This window comes from Hetaerina americana, unplaced genomic scaffold (genome assembly GCF_022747635.1).
Source record: "Hetaerina americana unplaced genomic scaffold, ioHetAmer1.1.p SCAF_24, whole genome shotgun sequence".
Lineage (NCBI taxonomy): Eukaryota > Metazoa > Arthropoda > Insecta > Odonata > Calopterygidae > Hetaerina > Hetaerina americana.
The window spans coordinates 544,152-560,977 of record NW_027286808.1 but is presented as its reverse complement, the minus strand read 5'-3'; the positions used below and the strand labels follow the sequence as shown (position 1 = coordinate 560,977).

At 35.3% G+C, this 16,826-nt stretch overlaps 2 protein-coding genes across 2 annotated transcripts; one reads left to right on the top strand and one right to left on the bottom strand.

Annotated features, from left to right (window-relative positions):
- Positions 1-506: 506 nt before the first annotated feature.
- On the bottom strand, positions 507-3,469 carry LOC139689502 (uncharacterized). The gene is made up of 4 exons (XM_071586658.1): positions 3,394-3,469; positions 2,972-3,105; positions 2,251-2,894; positions 507-1,001 (listed from the first exon to the last, which is right to left on the bottom strand). The coding sequence occupies exons 2-4, from the start codon at positions 3,096-3,098 to the stop codon at positions 870-872; spliced, it is 903 nt and encodes a 300-aa protein (XP_071442759.1). The 5' UTR covers positions 3,099-3,105; positions 3,394-3,469; the 3' UTR covers positions 507-869.
- A 449-nt stretch (positions 3,470-3,918) lies between these two features.
- LOC139689516 (uncharacterized protein KIAA1143 homolog) lies at positions 3,919-5,038 on the top strand. Its single transcript, XM_071586684.1, has 3 exons — positions 3,919-4,092; positions 4,304-4,436; positions 4,534-5,038. Exons 1-3 carry the CDS (start codon positions 3,988-3,990, stop codon positions 4,635-4,637), a joined length of 342 nt encoding a protein of 113 aa, XP_071442785.1. The 5' UTR covers positions 3,919-3,987; the 3' UTR covers positions 4,638-5,038.
- Positions 5,039-16,826: the final 11,788 nt, after the last annotated feature.

The window sequence follows — 16,826 nt, the reverse complement described above, 5'->3', positions numbered from 1 at the left end:
AAATGACTCAATCACCATCTATAATGATGTTATTTGTCGCAGTGCCACACACGAATACTTTTTTTGTGGATTACCCTAAACCAGTCATCTATAGAAGGATATCTATACTCACAGCTGGTGTGGAACGGAAGGCATTTGATTTTGCAGGAATATACACTTCACAGCATTCTAAGAGAGAGACAAATAAAAGACTTCATTCTTGGGATTTCTGACTGAAAAACAACCTACGCGGTGACATCCTGAGAATGGAGAGCCTTTCATCTGAACGCCGCGAAAATCTACGATCCCTTAGAGAGATAAATAGTTGATCCTTAAATTTACAAGTTTTTCTAAGAATGAGGTCAAATTGGAAGCAGCTTGATGAACAAATAGCCTTGCATTTGCATACCATTGAAGTCTAAATTGTCTTCATAAATAAAATATCAGCCATTTATGCTTGGAATGGAAAGTTTTATTCTTCCAAAAAGTTGCTATCTCTTCATAAAGAAAAGTCGCACTCAAAGCAATCATTGACATTCCAATTATAAGAACAAAAGTAAAGAGACATTTTGTACACTGAAAGAAGACAAGTTCCTCTTGACATTTTTTTTTCCTTGCATATATTCTAAAGAAAGTCTATCAAAAGAAAAATGAAACTTTTTGGATCTATTTGCAATTTTAATTCATGGCATTTACCCCAGGCAATATTTAATACAATTACTTGACTAAATAAACCATTAACAATCTTCAAGATTATACTTTTAATTATTTTGGTCAAATCATCAATGTCCTTGATATGGATAACAATCCTGTGTGCTTCATTGATGACACCAATATCAGGATGCTCAAGTGGTGCAGCTCTGGTGTCGCAGTGGTGCGATAAATAGTTTTCATAACTGAACTGTTTTGAATGTCACACAACCATTTGTATGCAAAGGACTAAATTTTTTTCTAAACTTTCTCTGAAAGCTGTCTTTCAAATGAGTTTTCTGAAGGGGAAAATAGTCTTTGATGTAGAGCATCTGAAAGAGAATGCAAATGATTAATGTTTTGCACAGTAAATGAAACTGAAGCCAATTGAGTAGCTTCAGGCATGATGTGGTGAAAGTTAAACTCACATTAACTGATTATAGCACTTTTCCACTTGATAAAATTTATTTATGACTGGGTTTCGATCAGCGCCATCAGATGGTGATGATGAAAGTCATGGAAACCCGGTCGTAAAATAAATGTTACCAAGTGGAAAATTGCTATGATCAGTTATTCAAAACTGAAGCTAGTTTAACAGTAGCATTACTTACATATTTTTCACGCCTGCTGGCATTGACTATAGTGGTAATTTAACACCAGGAAAGTCAAGTGTTGAGATTTGAGGAAATGTTAAAAATTTGTAGTTCTCAAAAGACATTGTATTACACCCAAGAAAGATGTTTACAAAAGCATTAAGTTGGAGTGAACCTAATGAGTAGATACATCAAATCTTATACATTCCATCAGTCTGCATAGAAAAATCAACAATTGTAAATTTTAGCATAGGAAAAAGTACAATTATAAGTTTTGAGATAATGTTCATGATAACTTCTAGATTATATTATATAACATTAACATAAATTTTCCTTGACAAAATACTTAAAAAATGTAAGTAAGCAGTAATCACAGTTTAACCTTGTGGCACTCCTGTAAAGACAGCAATTCTCAATTTGCAAGACTAATATTCTAAAAGCTGATATCTAAAGGATTAAAACTCATCGGTGGGCGAATCACCCCATGCCATTGATGACATCTGAGCCATATCAAAGTTTTAGATGAAATATCACGGAAACATGGTACCAACATATCCTTTGGAGACAAAGAAAATAATTATTAATCATCCATCTCACTCCTTAAACATTTGGGAGTGTGGTGATTTATTGTATGCCTTATTAAAAAGCTGTTCCGATAGAATGTTGCATCACAGAAACCACAGCTATAACATGGGCGTAAACGATTCCAGGGCCACTTATGGCAATGGCTTACATGATTTAACAACTTTTTGTTGTCTCTAAATGTATGATGGCATGAAGCACAGCGAAATTGCATAAAATCAAAATCTGATTCATCATGACTTGGGCCAGTATTGCAATTTGGAGTGCTTGTGAATATTGTAGCTGTCTTGGATTTATTAAGAAATTTTTTTAATGATAACCATTTGGAAGGCTTCTTTTTTAGATTAATTACAGAATTACTGCCCTCTTTACATACATTTTCTCTTTTAAATGCCTTAAATCTGACCTTGCGAACATGTTTCTCTTCAACAGCATTGAAATCTAGTCTGCGACGTGCACTGCTGCTGATACCCGTGGAAGAAAGTAAAGCCCTTCTCCTCGGTCTTCTCAAAGAGGTAGAATAATGAACAAACTTTTGTTTCTCTTGAAGTGAGCTTAATGCTTCTTTGGCATCAACTTTAAAAGTGCAGTTAATGTTAACGAATTTTTCAACATCAGGAAAATGCATTTTCTCTAGATGTAACATGAGTGTTTTGACATTACTTTTCACCACTGTGAATCTGCAATACATGCAATATAAAAATCCATCATTCTTTATATTTCTGCAATTCATCAACCCTACCAAAGCATTTTCATGCACCTTTAAAAGGTGCAGAGGTAACAACCCTTTTGCATAAAATGTTGCATGGCATAACACACAGGACTGAAGCATTACTGGATGACTTTCATCATTGAAAATCAAATTCATGTGAGGCCTATGTAATTCTTTTAAGTGGCATTTTAGAAGGTGATCAGATGTGTATGACATTGGGCAGAATGGGCAATAGACTTTCTGCGAGGGTTTACAATACCCTTCAATAACCTGACGGGCAACGAAACTATCATCGCCCATTCTTTTCGAATTGAGATTTTCTTCCATTGAATCCCTTCCTAAAAAAGAAAGAAAATGATAAAAAGTATTTGGTTTCGTTTACTTACAAATACTTTCACTGACGTATATAGCCTACCTAAGTTCATGGGACATATGTCGTTATTCTCGTACTCTGTTTCACCATAGCCATCCGTTGACAGTTCCTTCACCGTTTCAGTGCTACTATTAGCAAATATGTCATCACTTCGGCAATTGCCCTCCATGTGGGGTCTACATAAAAATAAATACCGGATAACCAGAATATTGAATCAAATGCTGGAATTCAAGTTCAACTTAATAAAACCCTATAACTGGATATTTATACACGAACTGATATACATTTAGAATTAATCAGAAAAAACAGTCGGATCTGGACATTTTCAAATTATATTCGTTATGCGTAAAATTACTTCAGCAAATTACTCTCTTTCAACAGGGAGCTCGGTGAAAAAACAACGTTTATTAATTGAAAACCTCTGTGAGATATAGAGCAATAGTCAAACATTTCTATGTACTTACCATTAAAAGTAATTAGTTTTTTAAATCAGCTAGCTCTTCAAACGAGCCGCCGACACGCCCTTTGCGCCCTTCTACCCACCTCCACTGGTAACGGTTCGAAACAAACGCGACATCCAGCGTAATTTCCGGGGTTCGGTTTATTTCAAATTTACATCAAATAAATAAATATGTAGGTTTAAATTATTTGGGTATGTATAGTTTTTTTAATGAATATTCATGATAATATTTTTTACAGAGGTTATAAGCAATCCGCAGTTCGCATGGAATAATTATCCGGTATGTAATGTAAATTTCATTTGTGGGTATATCCAGCATATCTCCTCTTGTTTTTAAGCTTTGAAATTGTTTGTTCGCGTTTTGTGAATTTTAATTCGAACTTTTGTTTTCAAATAGTCAAAAAAATGTATTTCATTATTTTAATTTCAGAAATATCATATGAATATAATAAGTAATCATTTTTTTAGAAGCATAATAAATATCTCATTTCACTTGTTTTAATAACATTGCTCATTCCTCAATATGGAATAGCTTGTTTTTTCGTGCGGTGTAAGCCTTTTGTAAGGGTTTTTCATACCACCTTTTCCATCAATTAGTATGTCAAAAAGAAATGTTTCTTACGTGAAACCTGCCGAACCAAAGTTTTTGGCTCAATTAAAGGCAGAAATAGGCTATAAAGAAGGGCCCACCGTTGATACTAAGGTGAGTAGATACCGAACATGAAATGGACATTGCATTTGTAAGAATTGTTAATATTATTTGTGTTTTTGGAATCATATCATGCAGTTTTTCCAAAACGCTGGGAGCGATATTTCTCTTGAATTAACGCTGATAGTTTAAATCGAAATATTTAGTGCATGACTAATTAAAATGCACTATTTACATGTCTCATTATAATATCCCGAATCAACAGCGGGAGATTAACCCCGATGCGAGTGATGAGGAGAATTTTGATAAAGACGAGGAACAACCTGTTGTTGTAGTTTTGGGTCCTGGAGATTTGACGGCAGAGGAAGCCGCCCAAGTACTTAACAAGGAAAAATCAGGTCAGTAAAATAGTTTATTTAAGTGGAATTACCTTTTTAAGGAAAATATCGTCTCAGTGATTGCGTTATATTTATGAGTTATTACTGCACTCCATAGGGCTCATTCAATGCTTGTCTAGAATAAATTTGCCGCAAATGGGACTTCGCTGGTACGTTTTGCTTGTGAAGAAGTCCATTTTTAAGTTGCACATTGGTTTATGATGGCCAGTAGTGATCTCGATGTTACGCCTATTGTTATTCAGAAATGAAGCGCATTGATCAAATGCCATCATAATTTATTCTGATTGTAAAAAAATTGTGTTTTATCGAACTGTTGGCACAGTGTAGTTTGAATTGATTTGATCATATTTAATACTTGTTCGTAGAAAGTGTATTTGAATGGTAAGTACATTATTAAGAAATGTTTTATATACGGAAAAAATACATATCCTGATATAGGTGATTAAAACGAACTAGAAATTCCATTATTGTATAATAACTTATTGGGTATGCGTCAGATATTTTGAAAAATGTAATTGCCTCACTTTATTCGTTGTATGTAATTCTGGTAATCAAAGACTAAGCCCAGTCAAGCATTTATATGTCAATATCTTGCTACTTAAAATAGGTTAATTTAATAATGCATGAAGAAATCTTTTGATCTATAAAATTTGCTTTAGTAAAGTAAGAAAATCTGACTGAATTTTGCTTTTAGGCGCCTAATTATTTTTTCTAATTAGTCCACTTCAAAATTTTACATCTGCACGTGGAAGAACTTGTTTGTACTGATGACTCCTATGTTGTTTTTTTGAAAATAATGTACTTTTATTCTTTGCTGGTAATGTTGGATAAAACCAATTTTGCTGTAAAAAAACTTTTATTTTCAATAAAAATTTATTATATGCTGCATTTGTGTATGGTATTGTGAAACAAGAACTTGGCCGGGACCTAGAATTTGGTTCATGTTTGGTAAAACGCCAATGACTGTCATACCATTGATGTCTTTAAATAATGTCTTAATACATTGTAATATATTAGCAAATCATGCATGTCCAAATAATCATGAGGCATGGAAATGTTACGCATTGTCTCAATAGAAATCAACTCCTAGCAATTTATTCTGGTACATTTGGAACAGTAATAAAAAGGGTGTAATACTTAGTGTCATGGGCATCAAATGGTGAAAGTAAGCTCTAGTAGTAAAGTAAATGAGAAAGTACTTGTCCACTTTAGAAATTTAACCTTTAATACAACATGTGTTTCAGTCATACTCTGCCAGTCAGTTACTGTTGCAAACTTTCCATGTGTGCATTTATATTTAGGATATGGGGAGAGGGGTGTAAGGTGGTAGAGTAAGGCAAGAAGAAAAACTGAAGGACTCTAAAAGGTTGTCCTTGAGAGGAGTTGTGGGGAAATTTAGGGCCATCAGGGTTGATTGTTTGTGCAAATAATGACCAGCAGAGGTGAATAGTTACAAAACAGTCATTCATAATTTATTCTAAAGGGAATTTTATCATTTTGTGTAGTTTTCTATCGTTTCTACATGCCTAACCTTGAGCCATTTCTCTCAATGTGTGCAATTTCCAATTTGAAGCAGTCAGGCTAAGGAAAATGTTAGTGGAGTTATCCTATTCTTGGACTGAGATTCCTTTTTAGTTATTTTGTTAAAGTATATTGTTTTCACATGAAATATGCATGTTTCTAAGTAGTCCATTTGGTGTGAGGAATATTTGTGCGAGTTAAATTGGATTAGGTCAAAATTGGGTTACGTTGCAGTAGGCAACATTGTTCCCAGTGAATGTTATCAAATTAGAGGAAATTTTTCAGCTAATAATGGTAGTTAGAACTGGAATTCAATTTGGTCCATCTGTAACACATTTCAACAGAGATAATATTTTACAGGGGAAGGAAGACAGAATTAAGGGGTAAATAAATCAATGGACAGGTTCAATGATTAAAGCTACATGTTCAGAATGTAATGAATTATTACAGGGAATTGTAAGTTTTTAAGTAGAATTGTGATCCATCGATTCAATGGATCCCATTTCCTTCTTATGTTATTTCCAGAAAAAGGGTTTACTAATGACAACTTTGGTGGACAATTTTGAAACTACTTGGAAAATATCTTCTTAATTTCAATATCATACATTTTTATGGGATGGATTGTGTTGCTGAAATGTAGAAGGATGAAACCTTCTCCAGAATATTTACATTAAGAAAACAATATTTTCCCACTGAATGACCCAAATTGCTTATTTTCGTAATTTGTATGCACCTTAGTGGGTAAGGGAGGTACTGTGGTGGTGGTCTGTCCTCAAAATTTATATACAGCCTCTTTTGGTTTGGGAAAGATAGGAAATAAATGTTTTTTCAATGTCTGCTTGTGATTTAGTGGAGAAGAATTTAGGTATCTATTTACTTTGTGAATGCAATAGCGCTTGAAATATCATTTCCTCTGTTGCATGTACATGGTTGTTTTTGCCTTATTTTTTCAAGCATTTCAATCTTAATGGGCAGTGCATCAAAGTTAAAATATGTTTTGGTTGATGTTGACATCAATTAACAGGCTAATTGCTTATCAAGGCAAATGATTTTTACACTTAAATTTTGCATTGATGTTTAACATATTGATATCGCTCTTTAATTTATGGTGATGAAATATTTATAAATAACTTAGTATGCTTAAATTTATGTAATACTAGGACCATGTGAAATTAGTAGCGTTTTTGATTGCCATAAATTTCAGTTATTGGGGATACTATTCAAAGTAATACTAGTGTCTATGAAGTTATTGTTGAGAAAACAGCGAGAGGCCTGACGTTCATCCTCAAGGTGATTGGAACAATATTTGGGTCAATAAAGAAACAAATAATAATTGGGAAAAAATATTAATTTCCCTTTGAACACTTTTTTTTATTGAATTCCATCCTGAAATGACACTCAGCATGGTCCCAACTATGTGTGGTCTTTCACTCAAAATTTCATTTGATTACTCTAATGGCTCAAGATTCGAAAATTTCAAGTGCATATATGCTTACATGTGTCTTCAAATAAAAAATCGTAAATATAGAACTTATCTGTATACTTTCCAAAGCTTACTAAGGGCAGTAAATCACTCCTTTCCCTCTCCCTGCTTACTGCCCTGTCCTCCTCAGCATCCGTCTACTTTGACTGTTTTTCTGCTTGTGGTTACCAACCCTGACATCATGTTTGGATGCCTTTTGCGCTCTAAAGCAACTCAATTGTAGTTGCTGTATAATTAAAATCATATTTTGTTAAATTAGGTTAACATTTTACATTTGTGGCTGAAATATATCATGAATGTTGGATGTCCAGACACTTTTCATGTACATTGACTAGCTTATTCTTCTCCGTTACTTGAACCATGGTTGAAGCAGTTACGCTTTTTGATGACCCTGAGAGCTGATAGGGTCATCATTGTCAGACGAGGTATGAGTCAGACAAAAGGTAGTCCATGCCTTATAAGTTTCTCAGTTAGGCAGCTGCAAAGGCATCTGATCCCAGTGGCGTGACAATCTAAAGTGATTGTATCTCATTTGAAATACCTTTGAAGATGTCAGTGCTAAAACCAATGACAGTTATTTATGCCATGATGTCAAGATAGACTTGATTGTTAAAATGAGTCTTGGATAATAGCAGGAAGGAAAGCCTCCATGGTTCTCATCATTTGAAATCTTTACGAAACTGGATTAACAGATGGGACATTCCATTGATGCAAACGAAACATTTTTACCTTTTTTGGGTGAATTTATCATGCAACAAGTCCAAACGATATTTTTATTTCAATCTTTGCTTGGTTTATAAAATTCTCCAACTGTGGCTGATCTTTTAAGTGTTAGAAATTATTTCATTTAATTTTGTGCCCTGAGAAAAAACAGACATTTATGGGACGTGTTCCATGTACAAAACTAGAAACCCTTCCAGTTCTTTTGATAAATTCAGTGGAATTGCCAAAGTTATAAACAGCCTCATATTTTTTCTTAGAACCCATTATATGAGTTCAATAGTTGAACTATAATACCTTTGAAAAGCATGAATCTTTGGTCTTTTCGGATTTCTTTTTTGTACTTTTAACATGTTGGACTTGCACATTTTTGGGATAAGTAACAGAAATGATATCATAACAAATACTCATCTCAAAGGTAAAATTTACAAAGGGCAAAGAATGCAATGAGAAACAATTGCATATTAATGTAGAATCAAGTAAATATAATTGAATAGGCAACTCAGAATTTAGGACTGGAAACTGTCATGGATGATAAACCCTGAATATAGCACAAATATTAGAATTTAATTTGTCCAGAGGTCCTCATTTACATTCTCTGTAGTCGTATTGGATGGATGAACCTTATTACATAGAAGTACATATCTTTTGCCTTTGAAAGCATTATTTTCACAAAGAATGGTGTGAAAACTTTGGATGCCAGTAATTGATGCGGCATATTCCCCAGGTTTTGATGAAATACTTGAGTGCCATGTATGCTTATCTGTCATATTAAATTTCTGACTTAAAAATATCAGGTTCAGTAGGTTACCTGAAAGGCAAGTTCAACCAAACCTTTAGCTGCCTGAACGTAGCACTCTAATGCTTATAAAATGACTCTCCATCAAACTAATTGTTTGAAATTTCCGTCAATCCCAGTAATCACCACTTTGCCATGAGAATAGGTTAATACAGGATGCGGCAACTACCTTTTTCAAAAGCACTTTGCATTTGAAAAAAGGAAGTTATGTTGCTGCACCCTGTACTTCAAAGTGAATTGTTTGTTTTTCTTGAAAAGTGTCAGTAGCACTTTTACCATGTAAATATTTTTAATTCTGATAATGGCTCATCATTCTATATCACTTTGATTTATTATTTCTAATTCTATATTTATAAAATTTTCACTGGAGATTTAACCTGGCAATCCCTGTCTTCTGATTTTATCCTCCCGCAACTCCCCAACGGAAAGAATCTCTGCATTTATAGACCAGTAACTGCTGCCAGTAGTACACTCCCGATTGTCATTCACTAAAGATTCAAACTATTTCCCGGAAAGGCTAAAGTAAAACTCCCTCCCTCTAGATACCGAGATTACCATGTCCACCATTGATACCACATCCCTTTAAACATCCATTTCCCACTCAGAAGGTTTCTCTGCTCTCCAATACTACCTCTCCCAATGCCCTAAGCCACACATACCCAGCACTCAATTTCTCCTTAGCCTTTCTGACTTCATCCTCACCCATAATTCTCCTTTAACAATAAATTCTACTGGAAGATCAAGTGTTGTGCCGTGGGCAGCAGGTTCAGCCCTTCCCACGCAAACTTCTTTCTTGGTCTCGCAGAGAAAAAATTCCTGATAAAACAACCCCTGAAACCTCTATTGTGGTTCAGTTATATTGATGATATTTTCCATCTCTGGCCACATGGTACTGATTCCCTGAAAAAGTTCATTTCCAACCTCAATGCTTTGTCCTCTGTCTCAAATTCTACTGTTTCCTCCTCCCAAATCACCTACCTGGATGTAAGCGTATCATTAATAGACAATAAATTCCACACTTCTGTACATATAAAACCGACCAACAAACATCAATACTTACATTATAACAGTTGCCACCCATATTACACCAAACGTTCCATTCCCTTTCCATCAAAGGACACAAAATCTGCAATGACCCCGACTCCCTTGATAAATTCCTTTCAAATCTGCAATATTCCCTCCTCCAACGAGGTTATCCTGAATCCCTCCTAAACAAAATAACCCAAAGGCATGCTTGCACCCAAACCTTCCTCCACCACAGAAACCCACCGTTTCAATTTGCACCACCTACTCCCCCGGCAGTCTCTGAGACTAAACCTAAAAAACCTCTTCCCTATCCTCAAAAACTATAATTCTACCAGTAATCTTTTTCCCAAATGCCCCTCCATTGCTTTCAAATCCCCCAACTTATCAGATCTCCTCAAATCAACCAATCCACTCCTTAAATCCCTGCCCTATCCCAAAGCCAATCCCATGGCCTGCGATAAACCTTGATGCAAAACGTCCTATTTTCAAAACCTGAATCCCATCCTCCCACCAGCTTACATTTTTAAATAAAATATTAACCTAATAAATTTGACTGACACATTCTTAAACTATTTTTCTAAATAGTTGCCATTCAAATAGAGGCATTTATTATAATGATACTCAAGCTTTTCAATACCTTCTTTGGATAAATCTGCTGCCTTACATTTTAACCTCGTGTTTATACCAGTATACATTTCTGCATCCCTGTCAAAGTGCTGTGTTGCAAGCCACGTCTAGCAAGAGATACGTAATCATAATTGGGTGATTTTCACTCTCAGTTCATCTGTCACGAGGCTATGCCAACCACTGCAGTCCTAGTCATGAACATTGGAGCAGCCTTTTTTAAGCTGAATGCACCACTGCCTCACTCTCTCATCAGTCATTATTCTGTCCCATTATACTTCAGAAAGTTGCGTATAAATTTCAATTAACTCATGGTTTTTTGGCAGTAAAAACCTAATCACAGATAGCACTTTACAGCTGGCAGTGTTTTTGATCTCGCAGCGCACATTTTAACAGTTTGCAGTGAGCAAAGTAGGAGAACACTATTGCCATGCTTGCAACAATGCATAAGTCTCATTCACATTGCTCTGCTGCTTCCTCGGCACATATTTGAGCCATTCTTAGTCTGTTTCCCTCGTTTGCTGATGCCCCTTCTTCTTCAGTTTGATTTGCAATGACTCGTCGCACAGCTTCCATGTCATGAGTACAATGACCTAAGTTTGATTTATTATTATTACTGCAAGGGTGTGTGGCAGGGGTTGATCACATGCCCAGACCACTTTTGACACAAAATACTTAACCCTTCTTAGCATGGTGGGACAACATTATTCTGATCCCTTATCGTTCTTGGTAAAAATGACCACTTAAATCTACATCTTCTGCAATTAATCTCTCAAATTTTATTTATATGATCTCTCCTACCATAGGACGATGGGGCTGATAATAAATTTTCAGCATCATCATTTAAGAGACATCTTTCCAAATCATCCAAGAGATTCTATCTGTAATTTAGCCTTTCCTCCTTGAATGATTGCCAACCTAGCTCCTCCAATAGTTTTGATACGCCACCCAGTTTAGAATAACAGCTTTCTGTGAGTGATCATTTTGATTAATTAAAGTGGTGAAAGAAGAAGGATGTTATAACAAAAACAAAATAGTAAAGCATTAAAAAAAGAAAAAATACAATTTAATAAGCAAAGAAATAACAAAAAAGTAAGAAATGCTAACGAAATATTTCAATTCAAATGCAATTTACACAGCTCCATTCCACCGCCAATTGTGCTGAAAAATAAGGAAAACCGGTTTAAAAAATTAATATAGTATTGCCTTCTCTATATCTTCACTATCCATCTTAGCTGTACATCTTACTCTTCCATGGCCTCCTCCATTATCATTGGTAACCTTCTGTTATCATGGCATTTTTTCTATATCTTGTAGTGTATATGTTGCTTTTATGTCCAGCAGATGAGCTGCCTGTCGCAGGTGTGACATCTATGTAATATTAAGTTGGTATATAAAAACAGGCACAGATTTGAATGTAATGTTTTGCCAAAAACACACTTATATTCGAATGTAACATTGTGTCAAAATTTCAAAGCAATCAATAAGGAACTTTGGAGAATTAAGATTTTGAACAAACGAAAATTTACATTTTTATATATATAAATCATTGACTGTTGTAGATATTGTGTTCACATGGATGGTTGATACACAGAAATTTTTCCGATCTCCTGTTTTGTAACCTTAATCCAAACTCATATAGGATTGTTTTAAGTAAATAAGATGATGTAAGCTGTTCTATTTCTCGAATTGAGAAGTCCATAATTTCATCATTTAGTGTTCCAAAATGTGCATTGGAATTCTTATATTGGACAATTTCCCAGGCACCATGAAGAATTTCTGTCTTCATGTTCCAATTGAAGTTTTACTGCTTTTGTCTGACAAAACTTTCCTATTTTGACCGCTGCACCAGTGCATCATATTCACCAGTTGCATGTACTCCATGAAGCCAGTTAAATACTACTTGCCTACTACTACGTACCTTTGACATGTGCAGTTCTTCGTGAATAATTTTCCACAGAACCGTAGCTAAAATCAGTATCATTCATGAACATTTAAATGGTTGCTCTTCAGTCGAATAGGATAAAGTGCTCCACACTTCACTATGGCAGCATTGTCTGGAGTGATGATCTTCAGCTTCTCACATCATCTGTAAGGGGCATCTGGCCAGTTTGAAAATTCTTTTTCTGCCTCAAAACTGTGTCATATGCCGGGCTCTCATTTTTATAAACAGCCATCATTTCATCATGTATATGTCAGGTACTGTAACCTTGCAAATGAAGGATCATAATCACGCTGCAAGCCTCCATGCTGCAAGTTACTTCATCTTCTCCATACTGCAAGTTACAAGGGTAGTTTGAAAGGTTCTTAGAATCACCACGCTATCAACGCTCTACGAGTTTCCGGCATAGTATTAGGTAATCCTCGGTGAGTGTACACATAATGCATCAGTGCTCTAGAAAGAGATCTGTGGTGCGGACGTCTCTCTGTTCTTGTTCTTGTGGAGTGATTTGTGAAGATAGAAAAAGTTGAGATTCGAGCTGTAATTAAATACTTTGTAAAGAAAGGTATGGAAGCAAGGAAATTCAAACCTACTTTCAGAACACTCTGGGGGACTCTGCTCCTTTGTATTCAATTGTTCCCAAGACAAACAAGTTGAAGTGCGGTCAGGACAGCTTAGATGACCATCTGCACTGTGGTCGGCCAAAATGTGCCACTACCCCAGAAATTATTGCAAAAATGCATGTAATGATCATGGAGGATTGCCAACTGAAAGTGCAAGAAGTCACTGAAGCTGTAGGGATGTCATCTGAATGGGAATATCACATTTTAACAGTGAAATTGGATATGATAATTAAAAAAAAGATACTAAGAATATTATCTGCTAAATGGGTACCGCGACTCTTGACGAAGAGTCTCAAATACATCAGATTCGAATTTTCTGAACAATGTTTGATGCATTTTAAGAGCAAGCAACATGATTTTTGGTGCCAGTTTGTGACCATTCGAAATTTGCAATGTAAGAGGATACCTGAGTACTTATCTTGTGAAAGCAGTCGGACAGACATTGAGGGATCTGGGTTCAAATATCAGTCCAGGTGAATGATTCTTGCACTGAGATTTTAGAAAATAAGTTAGATTGGAGGCTTCTGAGACATGGGGTCTGTTATATTATTTCAACATTAGAGAGGACAAATGGAGGCAGTTAAAGAGTAGGATGTTGGGTAGAATGATGGGAAGTAGCAGGCATGTCTAATTGAAGAAATGTTTATTATAGTGTAGAGTATTTACACAGGGTATGCCTTGTTAGGCCAGGCCCAGTAATATAGTGTTCTTTAGTCTTATGTCCATCCAAAACCCACCTTTAATGGTAGACTGCCAAATAAAATATTAAAGCTTCTTATTCAGTGAAAAAGTGAAATAATTATTTAATTCATTAATATAATATCAGCACTAAATACTGGTAGTAGCAGTTTAAAGGGGGGGGGGGGGGCAACCAACAGCTGAGGTCATTTTTACCATTAGGGATGAATGGTAAAAGAGGATGGGTGGAGAGAAACTTGGCATAGACATTAGCCTACTCTTAACTAAAGGCACCAAGGGGTCCACAGCTTAATGTCCCATCCAACAGACAGTGTACTCATTTAAAGTGCTCACTCACAAAGCACAAGGAGTAGGGATTGGGATACCACTGAAAAAATATGCTATCTCTAGGATTCGAACCCAGGTCCTCCGGGTGGGAAACCACCTCACTATCTCAATCCCAAGCCCTGAATACTTGCATCACTAGAAGTTAGCAGCTGTATGATGTCTAATACTATATTTTAAGAAACCATGCTCTCTGTTGACTCTGGCTTATTGGCTATGACCTACTAGGCGGATACTAACTGATGCAGCTGACAATATGTCTTGAAGTAGCCTAGACCTGCATAGCAGTGTGTACAAGTATGGCTTACCATATGGTCACAACATCATTTCACTTTGCAGTGGCCTAGTAACTTTCCTTGTGATTTGCACAACTGATGCATGCATTAATTTCAGAGATGAGTGTAGCAAGTGTACACCTGTTGCTAGCTGGTATAAAGTCTTGTGCATTTCCTTGGTGTTTATTAGATTAACAAGACATGTAGTGTAAAGTAGCATTTTCTGCTGCATCATTTATACTTGACTTTCCACTTGATATCAAGTGGAAAAGTGCTACAATCAGTTATTCATTAATTCTAATGTCTTATAGATAGCACTGTGCGATACATTTTGTGCTGTAGTTATGTTCTGAGGATAAGACTCTACCAAGCTTGAATTTCTGGTATTATATGAAGGTGTACAGTGGATTCTCCTATCATAAAGGATGGTGTAATTTATCCTCATTATATTATGTCAAGCTTCAATATCATCTTTTAAAATGTTGTTAATGTTAAAGTCCATAATTAAGTCATTCCCTCATTTAATATTTACCAGAATATTAGCATAACATGAGATAGGGTGGTGTCAATTGGAGCAGGTTGAACAATTTATACATTTGGGCTAAAATGTGCATATTAGCCAGGGCATTTGAAGAGTTGTATTTATTAATGAAGTATTTGCCAAGAAGAGGAAATTGATTACTAGGAATGTATGTAAAATAGTTTAGAAAATACCATTGATTATGATCAATTGCCTACACGATATTATGGTAAAAATTCTGACCTGTTCAGCAGCACAATCAAATGTTTGATGCAAAATTATCATCCTTGAACATGAAGTTTGTGAAATAATTATTATATATTATTATTATTAGTTAGTCTACCATTAAAGGAAGGTTTTGTATGGACAAAGAGTAAGGAATAAACCTTACATTTATTTGACTATCCTAATAAAACACAACCTTACAACCAATACCATTTGATATACCTTTCTTCAATTCAGCATACTTTCTTCCTCCCTTCATTGTGCATGTCATTTTCTTTCCCCTTTCTGATTAGCTTAAAATTGTCCCCTCTATCACATTCTTTAACATAACATTGCCAATCAAAATGCTCTGCATCCACTTTTCCTGTCTCCTTTTAATCTCTGCCAACAGTCTTCTCTCCTCCCACCATGCCCAGCAATTCTTAGTTTGTTTTCCTTTCTGTCCATTTCACATCCTTCATCCTTCTCCACAACCCAATACATCACAAGATAATATGATGGGCTGTAGGCAATGAATAAAAAGTTCTCAATCAAATAAAATAGAAATATTTTGATCAAAATCACTTACAAGAACAATTAATTTTAGTAGTTTCTGTGAATTTCAGAATTATGAAATGCATAACATTCTTATGATAATCGAACCAGCCATTGCTATCCATCAAATGAGCTGCATGTTTCATTCTTTATTATTTCTTTGTATAAACTTCTTGTTTTCATGTGAATGATAGCTGTGGACAGAAGACAGTTCTGCTGAGTTTGATGTTGTACGTAGGTGTCTGATAACCATTTCAATTTCTCTTTGAATGAGCCCTTATAATTCTTACAGCACTGATATCAGTTGGCTGTTGAGATGATTCATAAATAATTTCAGGAAATATTAAATTGATCTAATGATAGAATCACGAACCCCAATGAAATCTGAAGATAAGTGTTTCTCTCGCCATGATCAACTTGCTTAGGAATCTCCATTTAAATTTCTACAGAACGATTTTCTCTCTTGTTATTCATCCTGCCTTCTCATGTCATAATCACTGAGAACTATTTCTGAGCTGTTCTAATCTCTAAGTGATTTATCTCTGATTGTTAAGTATCAATGCTGAAGTAAATGATAGACATCATAAATGATGACATTGTAAAAGATAAACTGCTGAATTGATATATGCAAATGCTTAAGTTCATATTTGTCACAAATGGTAACTATGCCTATGTGCACTCAGTGTGACTGTATCCACCTAAGTTCTTGAATACCTTGTTGAAGTGCTCTTATTTTTCTTTTATTTCCTTAGTAGATAATACATGGTTCAGGCACCTAAAAGGTATAATTATGCATGAAAATTGCCCAGGGATTACAAAAGATATTAGTTAGACTATATTGTGGTCAGGTATTAGAGTATCAGCAGGCTTTCAATAAATTATTACTGAAGACTGGAAGCTGAAAACTATTGTGGGAAAAATTAAAAATAGGGATATCGAAAGCCAAAAACGAAGCTTTAGGAAAGACCAAGGAAGCCGTGGATTTTGAACAAGATGATTCAGAAGTAGTAGTAATTTTAGGGGAGGTGACCGAGAGCTGAGGTCATTTGTGCAATTAGGGATGGACAGGAAAAGA